We start from the raw sequence: 25,300 nt of genomic DNA, 5'->3' as shown, positions 1-25,300 counted from the left end.
CATTTCTACTAAAGAAAAAGAGGTACACCTTCAAAAGCAACTAAGTGGATTGGGTTCCCAAATCCCAACTGGAAAAGTGACCAGGGACTCACAGATGAGTACAGCAAAACTGAGCCATTTCTCAAACCATAGATCCATCCACATGCTAGTCTACAGCATCTTGCTAATACAGAAACTCTGATTCCCAAAATCTAGGATATTATTAGTACATTATCAACCTGACCTAAGGTGTTATACTTCTAAGATGAGATAAATCGCAAGGGACAAGCACAGTGCTGCTATAGCTGTGTAACACCTGGCCCCAGAACTAGTTAATTTGTTGCTAGCTCCTAGTCTTCTGCACCATGCTTCACCATGACAACACACAGAGCAGAGTAACAGGCAAAGAAAAGTACTCCAAAATCAGGTAGAATTTCAATATTCTTCTGCTAAGCCAGTGTCAAATAGGGAGTATCCTGGTGCTATCAATCATCAAACGATTTTACTGATCAAGAGCTCTTGAGAGAACAGGAAGAGTTTGATCTGCATTTTATTGGTTTCAGTCAGTGGAGAAGACTGCAAACAGAATTATTGAAGGGATTTCAGTCATTGCAGGTGTCAGCCAAGATTTCAAAATGTTGTTGTTTTCTTAAGAAAACAGAATCAGTGACAGATTTGTAAATTGAGTCAGAAAGTTATCAAAGTGCTTCCTAAATTACCTTTTCAAGGCATTTTTTTTTTCAGCATAAGGCAGCTAGCTCTTCACTCAGATCAACGTTAATTAAAAAGAGAAAATACTGCATCTGCTGCATAAGGAATTAGGTAGTTCTTCATCAGAGTGCTTTGTCTCAAATAATGAGGACAGTAATATCCGTGTCGGTAAGACTGTCAAGATGTTATGCTTTAATACCTGTAGTACTCATTTGTTTTTTGTCATCAGCTGTTCTTTGCATTCTGATATGAAACTGTATTATGACATTTTTGCACACTGTTAGCATTTATCATGCTTCACCCCATGAAATATTGCTGCTCCCCAGGGGTGATATTTTGCTGCAAGGTATTTGCTTTATAACAGTGACTGTGCCTCTGACATGAAGGTAGAGAGTAATAAAATGAGAAAGCAGGATTTGCTGAGCATATTTTGTGATTTACTTGTTACTCTGCTTATAGCAATAAATTTCCCCAAACTTGAGCACCCTCAATTTAATCTTTCATTGTTCTGTTTTCACCCCAAAATCAGACAACTACACACATTCAGACATTAAATATATTTTTTCTAGAAATATTGTGGCAGGCATCTTTAGGAATTTTAGGTTGTAGACAAAAGCACCTACCACTTTTGGCCAGATGGAATAAGTAGACTGTTTATGCTCCACTTTTTCAAAACAGCATCCACAGTATGATTCAGACAAGAAATGAACCATGGTAAAACCCTGGTCCTGCAGTGGGCCTTGATAGGACAACAGCTGCCAGTCTGTCCCCTGAGTGAGAGCAGGTGGTGACCTACATATGAACCGTTTCTTGTTGCTTTGGGGTTCATCAATTTCAGTTCTCACTACTCACAGATCAAATCTCAGCTGGGCAGCTAAAATATGAACCTCCTGTGCTGCACCACCATGCTAGGATGAACTCCTTTCCTTCCTCTGAGAGGAGGCAGCCTGATCTGATGGGGAGGCAAGCACAGATTAGAGAATGGTTAATGAAGAAGGCCCAAGGGTGGAATCTGGTGTAATTGGACTAAGGGGTTTGGACACAAAGTTAGTGAAATGTTAATTAAAGTATTGGTTACTGTTTCATTATTATAACTGATATCACAAGCTGGTCTGCAGTGCACCTGGATTCTCTAGAAAACCTCCAGAGCTATAGGTTCCAACAAACTTTATACTTAGCTGTTCCTAAAATTAAATGCACAAGCAGATATATTGGTGGCAAATTGTAAGAGGATAATGCAGAAGGTAGTTTCCTTGTACAATGCTAGAGTTGGTATAAAAGTTAGGTAGTAATTAAAATTATTTTACTGATCTCTATTCAAGCAAGATCAGTTAGATTATATTTTTCAGAATTGCCTCCCACCTGCTGTGAAACAGAAAGTTTTAGTATCTGTTATTAAGATTATATGTGTTTGTTGTTTGATTACTGTTAGTGATGAGTTATTTTGAATGTGGATTATTTATCTTAATTTTAAATTTTTCTTTTTGCACATTTTCGTTATGTTTCCTTGTACTTGCTATAGACCATATCTCTATAGACATGTCTCTGCTTTAAGTTTCTACGTACAAACTCACCTGCTGGAAATCTTGCTGAAAAAGAAGAGGCATACAAATACAATGAAATGCAGTTAATTCAGTTTTCCACCTGAGTAAATATTTGTGGATTTATTTTTTTTTTTAAATTTCAGGACTTTGAATTGCTCTATCATTAAGTGGAATTGTGTAAGAGAAAAATAATATAATGGTATTGCCCTTCCTTCTGCTCAAAAGAATTTGGAGACAGGCGTCACTTTAAACTTGCTTTACCTTCTCTACTGAACAGAAAGGATATTATATCCCTGCATTTTATCTACTAAGATAGACAGGTTAAAATATTTTATAAATAAAGTAGTGAACCATTTTAAATGCAGATAAGCTTTTGCAGGTATGATGCTTTGCAGAAGTAAGGTTACTTCACTTCTAGCTGTTTCCTAAAATGGCCAGCATCTGCTCATAAACTCTGTAGACTTATGCAATATCCAGTCTAGCAACAGCTCATATTATATATAACAGACAAGATCAAATTGCTGCAGAGTAAATGTTAGCAAGAAAACAGTACAGTTTATGAGGCAAATAGATGTGATGTCTGAAGCTGCTCCTTCTGCTCATTTATACTGCTACTCAGCTTGTAATATAATCTCTTGGAGCACAGATACATACATATGCTTTCAGAGTGTGGAGTGCCTATGGGTGCTGGTGAGAAATTCTTATGTTCACAGCTTGGGAGCTAGATATAAGTTTTCTCACATAACAGTAATGCAACATTAGAAAACAAATTCTCATTTCAGAAAAGCTGAATACATAGCATGTACTGCCTCTCCTGAAATACAGGAATTCATATTTTGGATTCAAGTGAAATGTGTTTTCAGGTAAAATTTGATGTCTTATATCATGTGATATGACTGTTCTTATCTATTATATACTACACAGCAAATGTGCATTCACGAAACAACTTAATTCATCCTTTTCAAGGCAGGAATAGTCACTGAAATACCATTTTTCCAGTGTACCACCCAGAAGGCAAAAGTAAGGAACAAGAGGTAACGTGATAAAGCAGTGATGTTCTGTTAAGACAGTTGTATAATTTTAACATTACTTATCAAATAAACTCTGGCCACATTATAGGGGGGGAAAAAACAACCCCAAAACATTCTCAAGGCTTTTGCATAGCATTTGGGATATGACAAATGCTATACTTATTTTGCATTGACAGTTCAGCCTGTCAGACTAATATTAAGAAATGTTATATCCTCTGGTTTCTTGAAGCAGAGATCTAAGCTTTAGTATCACAGGTGTTAAAATATAAGACTGGGCAGAGAGTATATATTTTTCAGCAATTTATAATGCTTCTTTTCTAAAGCTACTGAAGTGAAATATTAAATTTTTAAAAATTATTTTCCAATTATGGATCTTAAGTGAACGGTAATCAATCTAATGCCTCCCTAAAGCCCCTGGACAATTTTACAGTGATGTCCCATGTGATGACTAAGTTATAAGTTAACATGTTAATTTTGAAGCTCATCTTGTTAAATATCTTAGAATTCATAGAGTTCATGAGAAACAAGCTCATGTTGGCCTTACCTGATCCACTAACTGGGAGTAGAGATCATAGCAATTGTCAAAAATGTATTTATAAGTTGAGTCCAGACAGGCTCTTACACAGTCTTTCACCACAGTACTGGCTCGAGGTGGACTCTGCAATTCAAGGACCTAATAAAATATTTCATAAATGGTAGAATGTCACAATTAGACTGAACACAAAAAAGTTCAAGTTTTGCAATGAACAGGTCAAAAAGTGTTGAAATATAATAATCATTAAAAAATTTAAAATTGTGTTGACTTAAAGATGCATTAAAATACACACTTAAGCAAGCAAGTAGACTGTATCACTAAGAAAGAGGTATACATGCCCAAGGGTTTATATCTAAAGTTTTTCCATTATTTAGGAAATAATTAAACCATATAATTATGTGCTTTCCTCTGAATGAGCATATCAGCCAAACAGCTCTTCATTTTTTTAAAGCAAAGGCTTCAGCTTTCTACTCTATTTTAGGATACATTAATTGGGACTTCAACTTAACAGATTATTTTAATTCTTTTTATGTAGTACCTGAGTAAAATCACATACTATTGAGACAAATGCCATTTTGTGTTTCTGTATTTTCATCCAGTAATATCAAGGTGTACCCTTCCATTCTAAAAATATTTCAGAACTTGACCACCTAGATATCAACATCTGGAGTGACTAAAGCAAGTAGAGATATCAGACCTATTTTGCTGTTTGACATGTGATATTATGATACTACTAGGAAAACATTACTTTATACGACAGATGTTCCTAAGGAGTTAAACTTAGTTTGCTTTACATGACTTGACTCTAAACCAATTAAAAAGGTAAAATGTTTGTTTACTTCAGGAGGTGTTAAAATAAAGGAAAAGATAGTTCATTATTTTTCAAAGATAATGGCTTTTACCACATTGTTAAAACAAATTATGTATACGATGACTTTAATGATCTTCAGTAAGTTTAGATATTTAATATAAAACTGAAGGAGATTAATTGATTGAGTACTAAATAGAGTATGATTTTCCAGGAAAATAAAAGACAATAGCATATTTTTTAAGAGTCATTGTGCAAATAAAGGACAATACCTTCATTCGAAAAAAAGTAATGCTGGTAAGCAGGTCCACAGTTGATTTCAGATCCTGGAGTCTTTCAGAATTGCTGGCAGGAAAATTATCCTGGTGAATCAGGAAGAGAGGAATCATGTGAAACTGGAATTACAAGTAAGATCCTTGGACAGCTAGGAAAAACATCCTCTAGGAAAACAAAGATGCTTCTTGGAAGGATTAGAAATGTTCATGTGTTACCCAAATTCTGCATGTGAGGATGTCAGTGATGAGTATCCCTTTGACATGAATAGGAACACTTCTGATAATACCTCTGTATTTGCAATATGGATGATTTAAAATACTGTGATATTTTCAAAACATTAATGGAGTAAAAAATACTACAAAAAGACTGGAAAATGTTACTAATGAAAATAATTTCTGGGTTCTCCATGGTACATAAATGATGTGTAGGCATAAATGCAGTAGTGATCTTAATGGAGAGATTGTATATGAAATATTTGCTCTGATCTCTAAGTTAACAGGAAGACTGATGGGAAGTAGTGTTATTTAAATATCTTCATACTAATGAAACATCAGCCAAATATCCTTATGCTCCAATATTATCTGGATAACATTCTTTAAAATTAAAAGATCCTAGGATGAACATTGCTGCATGAAGGATATGGTCTTAACAACTGAGTATATACAACTTGTGCTACCTCTGATGCCTTGGGGTTCTTTTAAATATTCCTGTTTTCCTTCAGTTTTAGGAAGCAGGCCAGATGGACAGAGAAATTCCTGAGTTGGAGGCTGCTATTCCTCGAAGCTGAAAGCAGAGCCATAGCTGATGGAGCCCTAATTGCTTATATATCATCCAAAAGTTCATGAACCAATAGAATGGAAAAGGAGAGCAAGTTCAGAATGATATGATAACTGGCAGGTATTCTATGCAGGCTTTTTTCCTGAAAGGTTTGGTTTAGAGCATACCTCAGTGGAAGGAGCTTCCATGAGGCAGAAAAGAAACTGGAATTCCTATCATGTAGAAAAATGAGGAGTCAAGTCTCTTTCAACATTCCTAGGATCTTAGCATGGAAGTTGTAGCAAAGACATAAGCCTCTCAGAATAAATACAGCAGTAACAGCAATTTTTACTACATGAGCCAGTGAAGGTAATTCCCAGATGAATTAACTTAATCAAGTCATGGATTAATTTAACCAAAGCTGTTGAATCCTACTCTTTCTTGAATGTCTGCTCATCCTTTGACCCATTCATAGCTTTTGGAAAGAAAAGAATAACTTTTTTCAAATTGGAAAAATATTGTTAAACTGCTTAAATTCTATAAGTTTTTGTTCCAAATAATTTGGGGTCTTATGTCAGCACCCAATATTTTCAGCTTCTGTGCCACAAGAGGGATTAATTTCTAAAACTTCTTTAAACACATAAAGCACACAGGAATATTTACACAAAAAAACATTTGAGATTTCCTCTAGATAGAATACATTGCACATACCCTGTATTTAGACAAATCAATCCTCAGAGAATTGTGCAATTGATCCAGCAGTTTTATGAACTTTTCCCTCTGTAAAAAGAAAACAAGAATATTTTGCATAAGAATTTGCAGTTTCCTGTAATTGGTGGGTTTTAGAAAGTTGCTTTCCATTCTTAACTTCTTTGAAAAATAGATTGCTTTCCTTTATTTCATGTAAAAGTTCTAATCTGAGATATCTGTGTTTCAAGGCCAGGCAATGTATCTTTTATCACTTTATTTTCCATTTCTACCCTATATTGTGATTTACCTGGTATGCACTCAATACTGTGCAGCTGTGCAATACATGAGTGAGGTGACATACTTTCCTTTCTTAATGACTGATGCTTTGTTAAATAATCTCAAACTCAAAAACTTGAAAAACCTAGAAGTTCAGAAGCGTTGCTGATGTCGCTGACTAAAAAGACAATAACAACATCAATTCAGTATGAAGTCCAAAGTTTTAATTTATGTTAACAAGGCTTATTAAAACAGATAAGCTTTTTGAATTTTTATATTTGCCTTGTAATTGCTTACACTTTTCAAGAAAGCACCTTCTCTCTCCCTTTCATGTGTAGGAAATGATGCTCATTTACAGCAGAATTTGATGTAAAAGGATGATTGGAAATTATACTTCAGAAATAGTGGCTTTTATAAGAATAAGTTAAGTAATACTATGCAGTTTTAGTTTTCCCTTTCAAATGTGGAAATTAACTTGTTTTCTTGACAGACAAAGGTGCAGTGAAAACATTTTGCTGTGAGATACCCAGCTGAGCTGTGCCATTCTCAAGTAATACTAGTGAGAGCTTCTAATTAGCAATCTTCATGTTAGAATATATGCCACAGACCACTGCACAAAATTGTGCAGAAATCCTTGCCAGCCTATGTGAAGGCAGCGGGCTTGTGGAAGTTGCAAGATCTGAGAGCTCTCAGAATGCATGACTGTATCCACACCAACCCTGAAATATGATTGGCACTAATACAAAAACAGGGTCCTTTGTGCACCGTCCCTCATCAGTGGAGCGCTAACCTACACCAAAAGCCACTAATTTGGCACAGTTCCCTTAAGGGATCAATCAAAATGAAACTTTTTTTTGTCATGTTATAAATCTGTCCTGAAATATTCAGTCAGCCAAATCCTTCCCAGCTGTAGCCTGAGGACTTGAATTTGAGATGTTCTTTTTGATGAATGATGTGCAGCTATACACTAACAAATGCCTTTCGACCCAGGAGAGAAAAATAATCTCATATTTTGCCTATAAGACAATTGTTTTAAAAAAGAGCTGCAAATCTCTTTTAGTGATGCTTACTACTACCTTTGCATCCATCTGTTGAACCATGAATTGGACTGGAATTTACGTCAAAGGTAAACTGGCATTAACATCAGAGAGAGGACTTAATCTCTGTCCAATCTGAGGATAAAAGTAGTCCTGATCATTAGAAAAATAGAAAAGGAAAAAAAAAAAAAGGAAAATCCAGCAAAAATATTCTGAATTTCAAAAGCTGGATCAAACTCAAAAGTCCAACAGAGCTTGAACATTGAAAGAGTAACCTTTTTTCAACAAAGATACACAGTCATCCCATAATAAACCATCAGTTAGCTTATAAAAGAAGAGCTCAGTAAGAACAGAGCAATATTATGCTATCATGGTAATACAATACTTGGATCATAAATATTCTGATAGTGCTTTTCATCAACAAAACGTTTTTACTTTATAGTAATGAAGCAATGTCAATATTCCCCTTTCAATGCAAACCACAAGCAGCAGGAGATAAAGTTCCAGTTCAAGAACATGCTGTCTCCAAGCTAAACACCCAGCCCTAGGTACATTTATGTGTGAGTACTTCAACCAGACTTAATGTTTAAAAGAAAAAATAAATTGATATTTAGAGCAAATATTTCTCTGAAAAAAATTACTGAATGCACCTGAAGATGACTACTTCATGGATTATTTTTTTTTTAACAGACATGACATCCCTTAAATTTGAAAATATATTAAAGTTAGTACTACTTTAGGAGTATTTAGAACTAACTGTTGACTATGGCTGTAAGCAGTAACATCAGATCCTAAGAACATTCAGGATTCAGCAATAATAAGAAAAATAAATCTTTGGTATTATTACTGCTACACAAAGTGAATTTTACAGATATAAGTTCTATCTCAAAGCTACTTGTGCATGAAATGCAAACTAATATTTAGTTTCAACTGTTTGAGGCCCTGTATGAGCACTGTTTGCTACAAATCAAAATTTGTTTTAGCATCTAGAGCATATTTTCTTTACAAAACTAAACATTTAACACCTTTTTCTAGGAATTGATTGAATTACTTTACTGAGCATAGTCTGATAACTGTGTTTCTAACTTCTGATAGGAAGATAAAAGCAAGACCGGAATTAAGTCTTTCCTGGTTTACTAGTCCAGATGTATAATTTCATAATGTTGTCTTGAAAATCCTGAAATTCATAATGTTTCTATTATTCTTAATACTGGAGAAGAGCATTAGTACCTCTAATGCTACTTCAAACAACTACAATTTGTATTTAATAAATTGTAATTACGTTTGATATTTTATTTCATGTCAATAAATGGTATTTTAGAAAACATTATAATGTTTTCATAGGTATTGTTAAATGAAAAATGGCTTTGATATCAGCCATACAAATAACAGCCGTACAAAAATAGAGGAAGGAATGCATTTTTCAGCATTAGATTGTGTTCATCTCTGACTATATCATGTGTAATAGTAGAGATATGAAAGCAACCTCTTTGAATTATTGTTCTGTCTTCCTGCTCTCATCTCCGGGTAGGTGAACAAACTAGAGTACAAAGTGAATGTATCTTAATTTTTTAGCATATTCAAAGACTAGGAAGTCCACACTGAGAGATACTTATCCACAGATGGAAAATTAGCAACAACAACAAAAGTACTACCACATCCTGAGATGTTGATGTTCCTCCTAAATTTTCTGATACCTAAATCCAGGACTTGGACAATGCACTGTTATTTCAGCAAAAATAACAGTGCAACGTTATAGGTTCTTGTGAGAAGAAGTAGTATTTATGGCTAGATCTGTTAAGTTAATATGAGTTCACTGATGGCACACAGCTCAAGAAAGGAATTGCAATCAATACTTAGTCTAGTGCAGTTAGTAGTTTGCAAGCCCACTGCAATAAAAACAAAAACTAATTGTTGAAGATTTAGTACTATGCATGTGTACCAGTACCTTCTACCCTATATGCCCTATATATCACTATATAAGGAACTGAATAGTATCTTCTCTAGCTTTTATAGTGATTGATTGTAAAGACTCAGGGCAAAATTTTAAAGTTAATAGCAACTCTTATTCTTTAAAATGACTAACTTTTAAAAACTGTTCGAATTTAAAAGTTAATATGGTACCATATATTAGAAAAAAAAATATGAAGACTAGTATTCTATCAAAATAGAAAGTCTACTTACCCCAAAGTTAGTAGCTGCAAACCGATCTGAGGCAGATACATTAGTTGCTGCTGTAGTATGAGCATAGAAAGCATTTATATTGGCCAACAATGTACTCATAACTGCTGGAACACCAGGGCACATGTATTTAGAAGACAGACAGGAAAAGTGCCTACAGTTCGAACAAAGTGACAGTTATTAAAGATGCAAAGATTCTGTTCTTTCTCTCATCTCAATTTCTTTTCAGCTCCCATGACACAACTTTCAAGCTACCTCATGGACAGGTACATGATAGCATGTATAGATACGTGGCAGATACACATAAGGATAATGCAGTTTAATTGCCACTTGTTGCACACTGATATTTTCAAACTGAACACATCAGATTCACATTTGCTTCTTACTCTGTTAATCCTAAATATAAAAACATGATTTAACTATCTTAATTGCTATTTAGCAAAACATTTGTTATTAAACACAAACTTATTATCATAAAAGGCTACAAGAAATCTACACTCTGGTAGAGAAGATTTAATCAGAAGACAGCATCAAGCAACTTCTAGGTTCACTTTGATTTGATTTAGGCCATAACTGAAACTATTCCACCTTGATTCAGGCCAGTAAAGTTTAGGTAATCAGTCTGTCAAAGCTGAACTATCTTCATATTGGGAAGAAAGCTTTTAAGAAAAGAGAAAGTCTGTCACTGAGCCCATTTGGGGCTTCAGAAGAGAAAAGGGTTTATCCCCCATTTCCTGCAGAGTCTGAGGAGATTTACATTCTCTCACAAGCCTTAACTACCATCCAGCTCCCTGATCTGGACTGTATTGATCACAGAAAGAAGCTACAGCACTGCCAGTCCTGTGGCATGGTGCTTGGACTAACAAGGGAGATTAAAGCCATAGCATATCTTTGTGCTGCATTCACACACCATAGAAATATGGGTACTTATACAGTGAGGTATACTACTGGAATAGGGCAGAAGCTGAGAGTGATGAACTCAGTTGGCTATTGAAGGGTGAGTTAGAGTGGCAGTAGAGTTAGGAGAAGGAAAAAAGGTTGGGTGACCCTTGTGCTCCCATTAGGAGCAATTCAGATAGAGCTGTTTTAAGGCACTTTTGAGATCTGGTGCTGAGCAGTTTCCTTCTGCGGTATGTAATGCTGCAAAGGTCAGAGTACAAATAGGAGTGCTTACACTCACATAATGTTGAATCCCTCAGTAAGAAAAGGAAGAGGGGAAAGGAAGAAACTGCCACGCAAGGTTGCATTGCACAATAAAAGCACAACTAGTCTCCAGCCTGAACATCATCTCCCTCAGGATGCCAGCATTTAGCCATTCCAAACTTTAGAGCTTCTACCTGGAAGCATTTTTTTGAATGGAGTTCCGGCTTGTATTCAACAGAATCTTGAAAGTAAGAATCTGGGCTGAATGCTGATCACAGACAAAATAACAGTGTCAAGTGGTTTTCTATTAGGTTTTGAATACTTTTAACTCCCTGACTTGCTAGTAACCTTTCTGTTTCACTTTTCTTAAAGAAACCCGAGACCATTACTGCTCACAGCTCCTCGGGTAAGCAAATGTAGGAAAAACCCAACACTGAGTTCCACCCAGGTCTGAGTGTATTAAATCACCTCTGATTTTTAAGCAGTCTGATTCATGGGCAACTAGAGTTTATTAGGTGAAATTTTAACACTGCTGAATCAAGTGAGCATATAAAGTCAGGTCATTAAAAAAACCATAAACCTGTTGTCAATATACAGTATTTGAAGTGGGAAGACATGTACAAGTAATTTTTTTAAAAAGTCAGAAATATTTTATTTATTCTTTTTGGTTTTTTAGAGTACTAAAAATGCAATGACAATAACTCATTTAGAGTAGGTCATATGTTTTATTATTTTACTAGTTCTTAAAGCTCAGAATCAGCAAAGCTTTTAGAATTATAACTTTAATCAGATTCAGATTCTTAAATTGAAATGAAAATTGATGACATAGAAATTAAAAGCCTAAAAAACTTGCTGTGCTGCACCAGCCAGACCCAGAGTTGCAAAGTAGCAGCACAGTTTACTTGTTTAAAACAACAGGAGACACCTGGTTATAATGTACAAAGAGCTTATAACGTATGAAAACATGAGAAATACAAGATGGATGAAAGATCTAACATAAGGAGAGTGAACACTGCAAAACATAAAATTCTAATTTCAAGATTTATAGTTAGGCAGGACTGGGGGGAAGATAAAGGGATAAAGAATAAATGTATAGAGATAGGAAAGAGAAAAGGGGATTAGGCAGAGATGATGGTGAAAATGTAGAGTAGCTCTCTGTATGTCTGAAGGTCCTGATTGGGCAGCATGGTCTCTTAGCTGGAGTCTCAGGCTCCTCTCTACTGATTCTCCTTAGGAGCATAAGGCAGAGCAGCATGCTGGGTCTGAACCACCTGAGTCCTAGTGCCCATCCAAGAAAAAAAATTAACAAAAGGTCAAACTGAACACAGTTCTGCTGAACTTTAGCCAAGTACCCTTAACTGCTGTCACTGCCCAAATAATCTTCCAACCATGTCATTCAAGATTATTTACATCTTGTATTTGGATTCCTGTGCCTAACAATATAAAAAATGAGCGCTCTGTACTTTCTTGCAAGTCTGCACACAAAGTCACTTTAACTACATTATGCTTTCTGATACCCTGTCATTGACTCAGTGGTCCTCTAAATTCCTTCACCCTGATACCTGCCTCATGCTCTTGTGACTGACCTTGTTCATCATATTCCTGCTTTCTGATGTTCCAGGGCTGCAGAAACTTGCTTCTGCTGAAGAGACAACAGTATCTTTTCTAAGGTCTCCCACACTGACTTAGTATATTTGCAGATAACTTAGTATACTTGTAGATGCCTTTTCATAACCCTTTGGAGTAATCTGCAATTTCACATCTGCCAAACAACTCTTACTTCTTCTGTTAGCCTATATTTTTTAAAAGGGAAATTGAGGGAATGGAGTGAGTCAGCAGAAGGCAGCACATAAAATCTCTCTTGCTTCTGTTCTTCCAGTACTCGCCTCTCAGTGCACAGACTCTTACTACAGATGCTCATCTACAGGCTCAGAAACGGGCCTAAAAAAATGCTCTGGGCTGTAAGTACCTCACATCACTCCAAACCACGCCCTCTCCAGCACTTCCATTTACTTTGCAAATGAGACATCTAAGTTGTAATGTTTACTTCTGAAATCTGTGTCAGGTCACAGATATGTTAAAAAAAAGAAGAAAATTCCAAAACTCCCAGGTGTCCAGGCTTAGGAATCAGTCTTCATTAATATACCTGGTATCACTTCAGTACCTAGATATCAGAAATGGACGCCATAAAATTATTTCTCAAACTGCTTTCCTCAACAGCCTTAGTCAATGAAACAGTCTACAGAACCTGGTAAGATATTTAAAATAGAATCAGCTACTTGCAGTAAGGTAAATGTGATGCTAAACACATCCACCTATCACTACAGTCACATGATCACTATGGTCAACACAGGACAAAAGTTTTGGAATCATCTTAGATGTAAAGTGTGTTTTAATTACTAGTGAGTGCTCAAAACATGTGATCTATACATTACTGTATTTACAGTACACTGTTCCACCTGTAATTTGGTTAGTAAAATCCACGATAAAGCATCTGTGTCAAGTGACAGGTTATGTGATTTTTGCTTCTCTCCTTCATTTAATTAAAACCTGTAAAGTTCATAGAACCTATGAATTTTATCACATGCAATATGGGCCATGACTCTGAGAGTGCTGATAACCCAGGTAAGAAAACTGCAAGCCACCTGGCTTCCTTTTGCTTGCTAAAATAAATGAATCAGAGGAAACTCTCTTCCTTGTTTTTGTAGGTCTCTGAGAACAGCAGCCAATAGCATGAGTTATTAAAAACTTCTAATGGACACATGATGTGACAGCAACCATTGCCAAGTCTCACATATTTTACATTAATATTGCACTGTTTAAGCTCCAGTCACATGTCTAAAACCAGGCCTGCTTGCTTCAACTTTCTTACTATGTAATTTCCTGACCAAAATGCAGTGCCTGTGACTCTTCCAGTCTTTCTGCTAGTGCAAATTGGCAAAGAAAGAAGGCTAATTAATGTGCTGCACTCAGTAAACAAATGCTATCAATGAAAATTACTTTAATGGGTGATTTGTGCACTTTTTGCAACACAGCCACATTAATTGAAGCCTAGCAGGAGAAGAAGATGGCCTAGTTAATGCCCATTAACCTGCTGGAATGAGAACTATGTCGCTGATTTAGAAGCATTAGGTTCTACCTATGGTGACTCTTGCCAGTAAGAAGCGAAGGTCTTAACAGAGCTTTTATTGCACTTGGCTCCACTACACAGTAAATCCACAATGCTGACGTTATGTATAATTTCAGTGTCTAGCCAAAAATTGTTTCAATACGTGCTCTGCTTTTTGCCTTCTAAAGAGATATAAATTATGTTGAATGATCAATGAGAGGAAGAAAATTATTTTTTTCTTAGTGGTGGAGAGTTGGCTTAATATATGTAGGTAAATAAACTTCCAGTACAATTCCTTCAAGACACTGAATTTACAGCATAAATCACTATCCATCACTGCAGTCACCGAAATAAAGGCTAGCTGGATCACTGAGCTGTTTTTCTGCTTTTGTTAATCTGTTTTCTGTCATATCTATATTCTTTCCTATTCTCTCCTACATACATGCTTTTGTGTAGCTAACAGTGTCTAATTAGCTGCTACCCACCAAAAAAAAAGACCAAAACCAAACCCCTCTTCTGACCCATATAAAAATGGCTCTAATTGTCTTTCATTTCTTTTCCCAATACAGACTCCATGAGGAGTGGAGGAATGTAATAATTATAAGAAAAAAGAGTGGATTATGGAATCTATACAGTCAAGACTTTCCAAAGAGCTGCAGTTACTGCAACACAAGCAGGCTTTTTGCTGTATTTTGGTTTTGGGACAATGGTTGATTTTCTATTCACATGAATTCCACATCTGGTAACGTACAAGCAGATTTTCTTGCTTAGGGACTGGGCAGTTGAAATCTGTATCCTGAGAGTAAGACACCACATCTAAGTAGGCACCCTTTAGGGAAGAACTGCCTATACTTAGTCTTGTAAAAATGTGGATATGTCTGTCTCCAACAAGAGGTGCAATCACACTTGAATTCATTCTCTTTAAAAGTTTAATGAAAAAGGTCCCATTAGGGACAATGTGATATCTTTTGGTTTGATATCCACATTCTAATACGTCTTCAGTGGTGCACAGGTAATCTCCTTCTGATCTAGAACCAAACACTGACTCACACATTACATATTTTAAATCACAGAAAATGCAGAATTTCTTTGATGATGCTGGTTGAGAGAGGAAAAGAGCTTGAGCTTTATGTTTTCAGGACTTTTAGTCGGTCACCTACTGGCTGATTTTCCACATAGCAGTCAGGCACTGAAACAATAAACTGACCTAAATTTTTGTTTATCTTTGCTGAGTTGCCACAGTTGTGGTTGATGAGTATACTCTGTGTATTTGGAAAGTCAAGAGTATTCTTTTGAATTATTATTTCTGTTCTTTAAAGGAATGAATATAAATAAATATTAATTTGAGAGCCAGAAACAAATCATCAGGGTCTACTAAGAGGATCATAGATGGCAAAGCCGCTGGCATGAAACTGAAATGATAGACAAGTGGGGTGGTTTATTACTGTAGCAGAACAGGATAAATTGTTCTAGGAAGGGGTACTTTAGGGAGGCTATTGGATTTATGCTGTGTTCAGAAATGCATGTGCTCCAGCATATGCTGTCTACCCATACCTAAAAGGGTCAAGACTGCCTAACATTAAGTGGCACTGAAACTTTAAATAACAGGTAATTTTAAAACTGTGAACAGTATAAATTTTTAAAATTACATTCAGACAAAAAGAGCACCTTATTAGCAACACCCTAAAACTCACTTGAGTCTAATATATAGCACATAAGAAGCATGTGGATGCTCTCTGGGGCCTGGATCATGGGCTATGAAACCACAGTCAGTTTTACATTGACAAATGCAAACATTTTAATTTACAGTATTATCTGAGACACGCAATAGAAATATTCTGCAACTAGATTCTTGAGCATAAATGCTTACACAATATTCATTTGGGCCAAGTGATTACATTCAAATTCTCTCTCTGTTGTATGGTAGAACATCACTTTTCTTTTAGTAGGAACGCATCATTACCAAATGGAATCTGACCATTATATTTTCCAAATCGAGATGATGCAAATTTTCTCCCAGCCATTAAAGTTGTTCCAGGAGAAAAGGTGATCTCATAAACACAAATAAAAACAACAGATAGTAGTACAAAAGAAAATTCCCTATGACAGATCTAGTGTCTTCACTACTCTTCTCCTGAAAGTCTGAATGCTCTGAGAGACATTTCTGCAGATGAATCAGCAAAATAATGTATATGAATATATATTCTCCACGTATTATTTGAGATTACATTCATTACTGATTTTACTCCTAACTTAGGATGTGTTAAACAGGATGTGGCCTGCCCCTCAAACAGGGATTGCTCATTATTAACATGCAACATTTTAAAATGTAAATGGACAAGTGTATGGGGGTAATGAAATCTTAGATTTTATTTCCCATGTAAATTACCTGACTACCAATATCAAATTCACTTTCTTATTACACCTGCCTTCGAATGCTTGGTTTGCAGTCATCAACAGCAAGGAAATTGGGTGGGAAAGGTACAGAAAAAAGCAAGTATAAAATGAGGACAAGCTGAAGTAACTAACTTAACCTAAGATGGCTTGCTTAGAATTTTTGAGTAAGGATTCCTGAAAAAATATGCTGCAGTACCTCCCCAGCTCCATATTAGATGTTCAGACTAAATTGACTTCCTTTTCATGAATATGTGTGTGTTATGTTATTTACAGATATAAAAATAAAGCATCTTCTTTATATGAAAATATAACCTGTCCATTTCTAACACTATTAAATGATAAAAAAATTTAAAATACTCACATGTCAATTATATTGCTATTTTTGCAATTCTGATTTTGGTTACATTTGAATTTCTAAAATCAGTTTCAAACTTTCTCTGGAAAATTTCAGAGTACTGGCATTCATCAAGAGATGAAGGACAAAAACTTCAAAATAATTTTTCAGCTGAGGTTGTCCATCAAAAATACAGCCATGTTGTACTGAGATAACCAACCACTGGGGCTATAGTTAAGAGAAACACTAATGCTAAATCAGTCCTGCTTTATTCCCCAAGGAAACCAGTAATAACAGCCCTCCCTTGGCATTAATAGCTCTTGAGAATTAATCTCGTATACATACATGATAGATACAGCAGGAACAACTATCATTTTAGATATTAATGTTTTGGTAAAAATGACATATCGATTTAAATCAAGTTATAAAACTGTAATACTATGCTAGTTAATAAGTAACATAACTTAATCAAGTTACTTGGTTAAAGAGAAGCTAAACATGAAGACCCAAATATTCATGAAACTCAATGCATGAGTTCCTCCATATGTAGTATAGATATACAATACCACAGGGGAACTGTCAAGCTTCATTAATTCTTCTGTGCAGTGTTTAAGGTCCTTGGAGCAACAGCATTAAAAATGTACATATTACAAATACATCCTCCACCTTTCTATTAGATGTACAGCACAATAATTCACAATGAGCTACATAAAATGAACATTTGCATACATTGCAGTAGCAGATGGTGTCATCATATCCTGCAATAAAAAGAAAACTTCTCATGTTTATGTGCCTTCATATTGGAAGATAATTTTTTAGGAGGTACTGTAAAGAGATGGAGGAAATTAGATACATGTTCTGATTAAAAATTCCATAATATCAGCTTTCTATATGAAAAATATTCGATGTTTCTTTTTAGAGGACTTATTTGGAGTCCTCTGCTTTCCTATGGCTGCAGTAGGAGCAGAATATAGTCCTTTACACTGGCAAAGTTTTCACTGGACAAATTAAGAATACATGGTGGAGCTCTTGTATCCCAAGGCTTCTAAGCTCAGTGGTGCTGTGTTCTAAAGTGATCAGACAGCTACTTTAGTACAGACAATGTAGTAACAGGTTCTAATACAGTTAAAAATGGTTTGCAAGAATTATTTACATATACTATGGAAGTCTACTGTAGCCATTGCTGGTGTTCTATGATGATTTCTGTACTCCTTTTCAGGAGTACAGGGCTTGTGAAACCCTGTTCTACAATCCCAAAATCCCATCTGGAACAGTGGAAGTCTTTCTGATCTTGGCATGTATCAGTATCATAAGGATTAAGAAATGCATTAGTGGTAATACAAGTAACAGTTTATAATATAAAATGCATATTAAATATCTTAATTCCACTATAGATGAGAAGCACTTCAATAAGAATCAGATGGACAAAAACGATACCAAGTATTTTAAATCAGGAATGGGAGTGAAATGGAGAATGAAAGCGTGAAGGCTTGGAACTCCTCACATCCTTCAAACACTTTCTTGACAGTAGAGTAGAAAACCAGACATAATAATACTTACGTCATAGCTTGATAAATATATTCAATTCCATAGCGCATTGCAAATTCATCTACAATTTCTTGTGCGGTGTCATCAAAGTACACCTTCCAGGCTTCATCACCTCTCACTTCAGGGATTTTTACACCACCATTAGATTTAACTTCCATCAAGTAATGGAATAGGTTCTAAACATAAAAAAAGTTTCAAATAGGAATTTTTGGCTTTTAAGTGGCATTCTGAAAGTATATCCTATATAATAGTTATCAATATGTTCGCTGTTATTTTGGTGTTTTTTTTTTTTTTAAATTTTTTGAAGACTGGCACTAACTAGTGCAGTCATCATTTGGTAAACAAAAAACCTGCAAGACTCTAAACACATTTTTTTGTAATGGAACTCTGTTAGTGCTAGGCTTGTGATTCAGTGCATTGATCTATCTCCTTGATATAGGGTCATGTTAGTTAACTGGCAGCAAGACTGCAACATAAAATTGTGCAGAAACTTTCTCTTCTCTATTATACGCCTTTGCTAATGAATGAAATAATGATGTTATAATGCTCACTACCATAGTTCTTCAACTTTAATTGGATCTGTGACCATTACATTTCAAATTCATTATTTAAGAATTGTAAGTTACAGGAAACCCATCAGAAATATTGCAGAAGCCTCTCAAGTAGGGAAAGACATGCAATAAAGTTTAGGTTTAGCAACCTTAGAACCAAAAATACTACTTAATCTGATGTTAATGTCACAGAATACTTCTCAGATTACCTAGCTCCATATGTATCCACAAACTCAGCAGCAGATTAGATTTCCTATTTTCAGTGACCAAAAAAACCGAAAACTTTGAAATAATTTCAGTTTTGCTAATTAGCCCAGAACTGTATTGTGCATGATCTTAAAGTAACAGAATTTTGCCATTTACTTCACAGGACAAAACATTTGCAATATCAGGTCAAAATCTATGAGCACAAATGCCCTGCACATTCAGTTTTACAAATGGTGAACAATGGGATTTTGTGGCTACATACTAGAGCTGAAATTTCTACCGTATAATATCTATCAGCTTTCAGAAAGTACCTATATTTTTAGACTAGAACTTCAGTGTGGGTCACTGAGGGAAGGGGAATCAAGTACAAAGAAAAACTTTTGAAAGGCACACTGGTTTATCAGTGATGATTTTTTTCAACGCTGACAAACGCAATTTGGATGATAGGAGAACCAAATTCATGTTGTCTGTGCATGCCCGCTTTTTCTCACTCTCTCCAAAATATGAATTAATGTAGCAGGAAAGAAATCCTTTGCAATTAATAGCTGTATTTCTGTAATATACAGAAATTGTTGTATCTTCTTGATGTTAGCAAACATGTATGGAGCATCAAAATACTAAAACAAAATACGGTATGGGGAGGACTTAGCTGACTCCACATCATCTTTTTTCTAACTCCTACCAGAAGGCATGATCTGTTGGTGTTACATTGTTCTGCCTTTGACTCTGAACCTGATATGCCATCAGCAATACAAAGTGGGAAATCTAAAATAAACTTGTCCTGAGTTCTAGCAGCAGTTATTTCTTTCAGTGTTCTAATATTCTGTGTCCTTTTCTCCTTATCCATGCAACAAATGAATAGTAATTTCTGTATAATATGCTTTCTGTAACTTCTCCAACATACCTCATGCAGACAGGTGTACTGCACATGGTAGGGAGCAACTTTCTCCTCTCCTTTTATTTCAACATTGATTTTCAATCTAATGGCACCAGAGACAGCCGATTTATCTGTTCGCTTTTCTGAAGAGTGGAAAAATAATATATTACTATCAAGAACACATATATGTCATATGAAAAGCTTTCATAAATCATTCTAATTAATAAGAATGTTTTTTAAAGCCAGAAAGTCCTGCTGTTGAGAACAAGAGGATTTTTTTAATACCTCACCTATGGTTCAGGCCATGAAGCAGAATATCAAAACTATGAAGTAAAGAATCTTTCTTATTTTATCTGCCAAATTCAAAGCAGGCTGCACAGCATTTCATTTAACGCTTTTCCCTTTTCAATAGAAAGTATTTCCTTTTTCTATCTGGTATCTGTACTAATTATTTATTTTCCCTCGATTATGAAGACTTTAGCAACAACCTGAACTACTTACTATGTCTGAGAGAAACTCAAAATGTTCTTAGCAGAACTCAGTTACAGAGCTAAGCTGAATCTTACAGAAGAAATTATATGAAGAACTGTTTACACTATCTGTACTAGTCTGCTTAGTTGCTGTCACTCATTGTGGAGGTTACTGATCTTCTTCGACTCCAATTTTCACTTTTCTAATCCGCTCTAGCAGTATAACTGAGTCAATAGGTATTACAATTTTGATGATTCTTTCACGAAGTGTTATGACGTGAATGGTGATGAACAGTATAATTAATAAGAATTATTAAGTATTAAGAATTATACGAAGTATTCCACAAATCCAATCTGTATGATGTGACATACTGCAGTTGTGTCAATGTGTGTATGTATCAGAATAAAATACAACATTCTTTTTAGAATACTAGAATTATCATGAGCTGTTGACCAATATTTCTTTTCAGATGCTGAATGAAAGGTTTTCATTCTAGATTCTTCCTTTTGCAGAACACATAGATTTTCAATGTTATTATTAAACTGCTTCCGGTCAAATCAGTTCAGCAAGACTTGTTTTAAAAATCCATTTAATAATAATTTATATCAGTTTAAGTCATTGATTTTTTTTTAGGAATAAAATTCAGAATTCATAACAATCTAATTATCTTACCTTTAAAAAAATCTCATTATAAATAAGAAACAAAGCAAGGCTTTATTTTCTTTGTCAACAAAATATCAAATAGTTCCCTGACACATCCATATATGTCACTGGGAAACAAAACACTAGACAGGGAAACAAGGACTGTTGATTAGGAAACAAAAGCTCTACAACTTCAGGAATTATGTCACATAATTCACCCGAAGTTTTCACAGAGCAGGCAACCTAAATAAAAATGTTACTATCACATTTTTCTTACCAAATATAGGAGATTAACTTTTAAAAGGCTACTCCAAAACACTTAGTGCACCCAAAGATATTTTTACAATTAAAGAACAACTTTATGCTTAGATTTAGATAAAGGAAATATTTCAGAGACACACATTCGTTGACTTATTTCTGGTTTAAAGAATTATACTTCTTAAGACCTGTCCAGACAAGAAAGTGCAGTCATTAAGGACAAGAGAGAGCATTTTGAGCTTCACCAGGCTGTCGTCAGTTAATGAGTCTGCATGTAAACACATTTGACATTTACAGAACAGAAAACTCAAGCAAGCCAGTTTAATGAAAAACCACAGTGAAAAACAAAGATCACAGAATCACAGAATCCCAGGTTGGAAGGGACCTCAGGGATCATCTAGTCCAACCTTTCTAGGAAAAGTGCAGACTAGACAAGATGGCCCAGCACCCTGATTATGCCCAGAATGCTGCATAAATAATTTTTTAATATATGTGATAAAATGAATGTGGACAACAAGCAAAATATTTGCTAGATTATTCTATGTATCTTTGTAGATGTATTTCCCACTGAATGCTATGGTGAATGGACTAGTCTGAGATGTTGGGGTTTCTTACACATTTGTAATTCTACATTAAAAGGAAATATTTTTCTTTAATCTTGTTATTCATAGTCTGCATACTGTAATTGTCATAATTCTGGGCCAAAATCAGGAATGTGTCTTACATTTTCAAATCAACCTGTAATATTTTAAAGTATTATATTGGTACCAAAACTATGCATTTCAAAGTCCCAAAGCTACAGATGCTGAGATTCTGCCTAAATTTGTTTTTAAAAAATCAGTAAGAATCATACCTAAATTATACCATACATCCATTTCTCCACTCAGTGTTCTTACTTCAATGATTGTTTGCCCAAGGAAATCATCTGATTCCTTTTTGAAATGTTGTTTTACCCTAGATTTGATGTCATCATCTTCATCCCATACTCTCACTTTTATTCTGTCTGTAGAGTTATGGCATTCACTGCAAAAATAATAATAAAATTAAAAATGTGAGTGATACATAAGTTACATAAATTTGTACTGCTGTCTATATTCAATGTTCTTGATTTCCATACACTTGCTTAACTGCATAAAGTGACAGAATACAAACTACCTGCAGCATTCAGGAGGCTGTACCACATTGCCAGGGACAAAACTACAATTACTATATATAAGAGGAATTAGAGAGATTGACTTGACTGAATTATATATATAGATTGCATTTAGGAATGTAATGAACTCATCATTAAAATTATTAATTAATTTACAATGTGTACATCTCAGTATTATTTTACAAGTATCATAGGAAAGGTACATTTAGATCAGGTTTATTCATTTAGGAACACTATGTAGTATGTACAGTAGACCACAAAAAGAGTAGCCTAGAATGTTATAATACAAAAAGTGACAGAATCTTAAAATAGTATTTCTAGTACACAGCAGGAGGTTTTGGGAAAAAAACCAACCAACCAAAAAAAAACCAACAACCTGAAAAACAGCCCAACAAGTATGCACAAATGTCACAGCAAGACAAGACAGGCAACTGGAAAAACCTAGGGAAGTAAGTAGCTGCTTTCTTTAAAAGATACATTACTTTTCTCCAAGACCTCCATTCCCTGGTGAGGAAGAGTAGGGCCAGACTGCTACATACTAAAAAAATTCCTTGCAAATTTAAGTGGCTTACTAACCACTCATGAGTTGAGTGGATTAGAGAAACTACTGGCTGTATGAGAGAGTGAGGTGGCTTCACTTGGAATATGCAGATTTCCCAGTGGATAACATTTTTTACTCCCAGCTCCACCCTACGTATATTTGTACAGAAATGGAAAAGAATCTCTACTGCTGCTTATTCTTGTAAGCCACAGTGAGGTCTGTTAACTATTGGTCAGTGTTGGCTTTTGATGACTTGATTGGAATATCCTAACATTGACTGCAGAAGTCTGTGGTAGTGAAAAACATTCTGATGACATTTAATGGTTAGTACAGACCTGGCAGCCGTCATAAGCCATGTCATACTCATACTCATGCATCTGTGCTAACCAGGTTTTTTATATTCTTTCAGTAATACTACAAAAATATTTTAAACATTATGTATCTTTGGTTATCTTTAAATACAGCTTTAAAGTGTAACAGCAAATTTTCATCTTCAGCAAGGTCTTAGTTTGACAATACGTTAGGAGTTCTTACTTGAATTCCAAGTACTATCACTGCTCAGAGATTTCCAGCATTGTGCCTCAGTGTCTCAGCATTTCCAGCATTAAAACAGTAAATACTATAACTTATCTCCCAGCTGACATCCCTCAGGGGTGTTCTAAGAATAAATTAGTTGCGGTAATGGGCTTTAGAAGTATAAAGTGCTTTAAACGGTATTATTAACATCAAGGCCAATCAGTCACTAAAAATGGCATGCACAGATTTTATTCTGCCTCACTGTGACACCATTCAGTATCACAGAAATGCTTGTGTCTGTCAGTATGCCAAATTTTAACACTGCAGATATTTCTGGTAATTAAAACCCACATTGTTCTGTGATTAGCAAAACTAAGGAAGCCTAGCTTCCTTTTGTCTTACGACTGGCTTCCCTGATATCTAACGAAGTGCAATCACCTACTGAATCTTCTCCTGTAATTCGGATTTTCATAAGCTATCCCTTCATATGCACTCCCTGGTGTCTATTATGGGGTGAGCTCATAGTGAGGACACTGTTAGTATCTCATGTCTGTCTGACCACCTACTTTCACAGAACATGACGGACATAGTATTAGGCACTCTGTGAAATTACGCTGACCACAAAATTCAAAAGCTATTGGCAAGGACATCTAAAATATAGGAAGACATAGGTGGATCAAATAAACATATTTGCCTTAAGAAACTAGGCTAAACCCAGCCAGCACATAGTTTTCCTGAAATGTAGCCCTGAATTTTTGCTTAACATTGCTGGAGTCTTGAACTGCATTTAGCTGTGCACCCAACAGAAGTATTAAACAGGGGATTTCTACAGTGACATAGGGAGATCCATCATTGGTAAGGCATTCATGTGACCCTCATCACCATATCTGTGTTATTAGCAGAAACCTTGTTCCTGCTTTGCTTCTCAGGGAGATGCTGCATATAATAAGTCATTAAATGGTACTTCAGTACAAATACCATATTTTTGTTCACTTGAGACAAGACCAGTTTCCTTCTGATGTATAATTAGCTGATTAAGAAATGTTTATTCAGATGGTCAGGATGACTGCACTTTTCCCTGATGTCTTCATTTGTCCCTCCCACATCTTGTTCTCCTTTAACCTTAGGTCAGTGAAACATGGCAAAACCTATCACAACCAATGGGTTTACTCACATGTTCATCTTCATGTCTAAATCTTTAGCTTTGCTAACTGTCTGTAAAGTTCCTGTGCAAGACTCCAAAACTAGTAAAGATTTGTGATACAAGAATGGAAGTGGATGAACATGTATTTCTACTGACCTGCCCTGTGGCAGTGAGAGTTCAGGGAGATTTACTCTTAAAGTTACAGAGCTGTCTCTGCATCATTCTACTTATCTGCCCAGCCTCTGAGAAACAACACTATATAATGAGATGCATATTCTGCTTTAGTCACTGGTAACATCTGTGCAGAAGCTCTGTGGCTTTGCAAAAAACATTGGATAGAATTCCTGCTTCTGCTTACTCTGCCCAGCAAAACCAGCCCAGGGAATTCAAGGCAAAAACAACCTATGCTGTTTTCAGTGTTTCTCTTCCAGCCACTCTGCTTTGTATGTTCAGTAAAAGTGTTCACTAAGGCGTGACATAGGAAGGTGAGAAGTGAATTGTTCTTTAGCACACAGAGAATGAAGATACCGATGCTTCTGAAAGCTGGAAAAGCTGTGGTATATTCAGAGATGCTAGATACAAGAG

At 35.5% G+C, this 25,300-nt stretch overlaps 1 protein-coding gene across 3 annotated transcripts in view; it reads right to left on the bottom strand.

Moving 5' to 3' along the window:
- Nucleotides 1–25,300, bottom strand: part of UNC13C (unc-13 homolog C) — a 238,485-nt gene that overhangs the window by 85,131 nt on the left and 128,054 nt on the right. For all 3 annotated transcript variants that reach the window (XM_064456441.1, XM_064456442.1, XM_064456443.1), the window contains 7 exons: nucleotides 22,215–22,384; nucleotides 20,018–20,133; nucleotides 18,368–18,531; nucleotides 9,828–9,978; nucleotides 6,352–6,420; nucleotides 4,881–4,970; nucleotides 3,810–3,938 (listed from right to left, as the gene is read on the bottom strand). In XM_064456441.1, coding sequence (XP_064312511.1) covers nucleotides 3,810–3,938; nucleotides 4,881–4,970; nucleotides 6,352–6,420; nucleotides 9,828–9,978; nucleotides 18,368–18,531; nucleotides 20,018–20,133; nucleotides 22,215–22,384 — 889 coding nt within the window. The remainder of the gene's footprint in view (nucleotides 1–3,809; nucleotides 3,939–4,880; nucleotides 4,971–6,351; nucleotides 6,421–9,827; nucleotides 9,979–18,367; nucleotides 18,532–20,017; nucleotides 20,134–22,214; nucleotides 22,385–25,300) is intronic.

This window comes from Phalacrocorax carbo, chromosome 7 (assembly GCF_963921805.1).
Source record: "Phalacrocorax carbo chromosome 7, bPhaCar2.1, whole genome shotgun sequence".
NCBI lineage: Eukaryota > Metazoa > Chordata > Aves > Suliformes > Phalacrocoracidae > Phalacrocorax > Phalacrocorax carbo.
The sequence above is the reverse complement of the archived record's forward strand: the minus strand, read 5'-3'. Positions and strand labels throughout refer to the sequence as shown.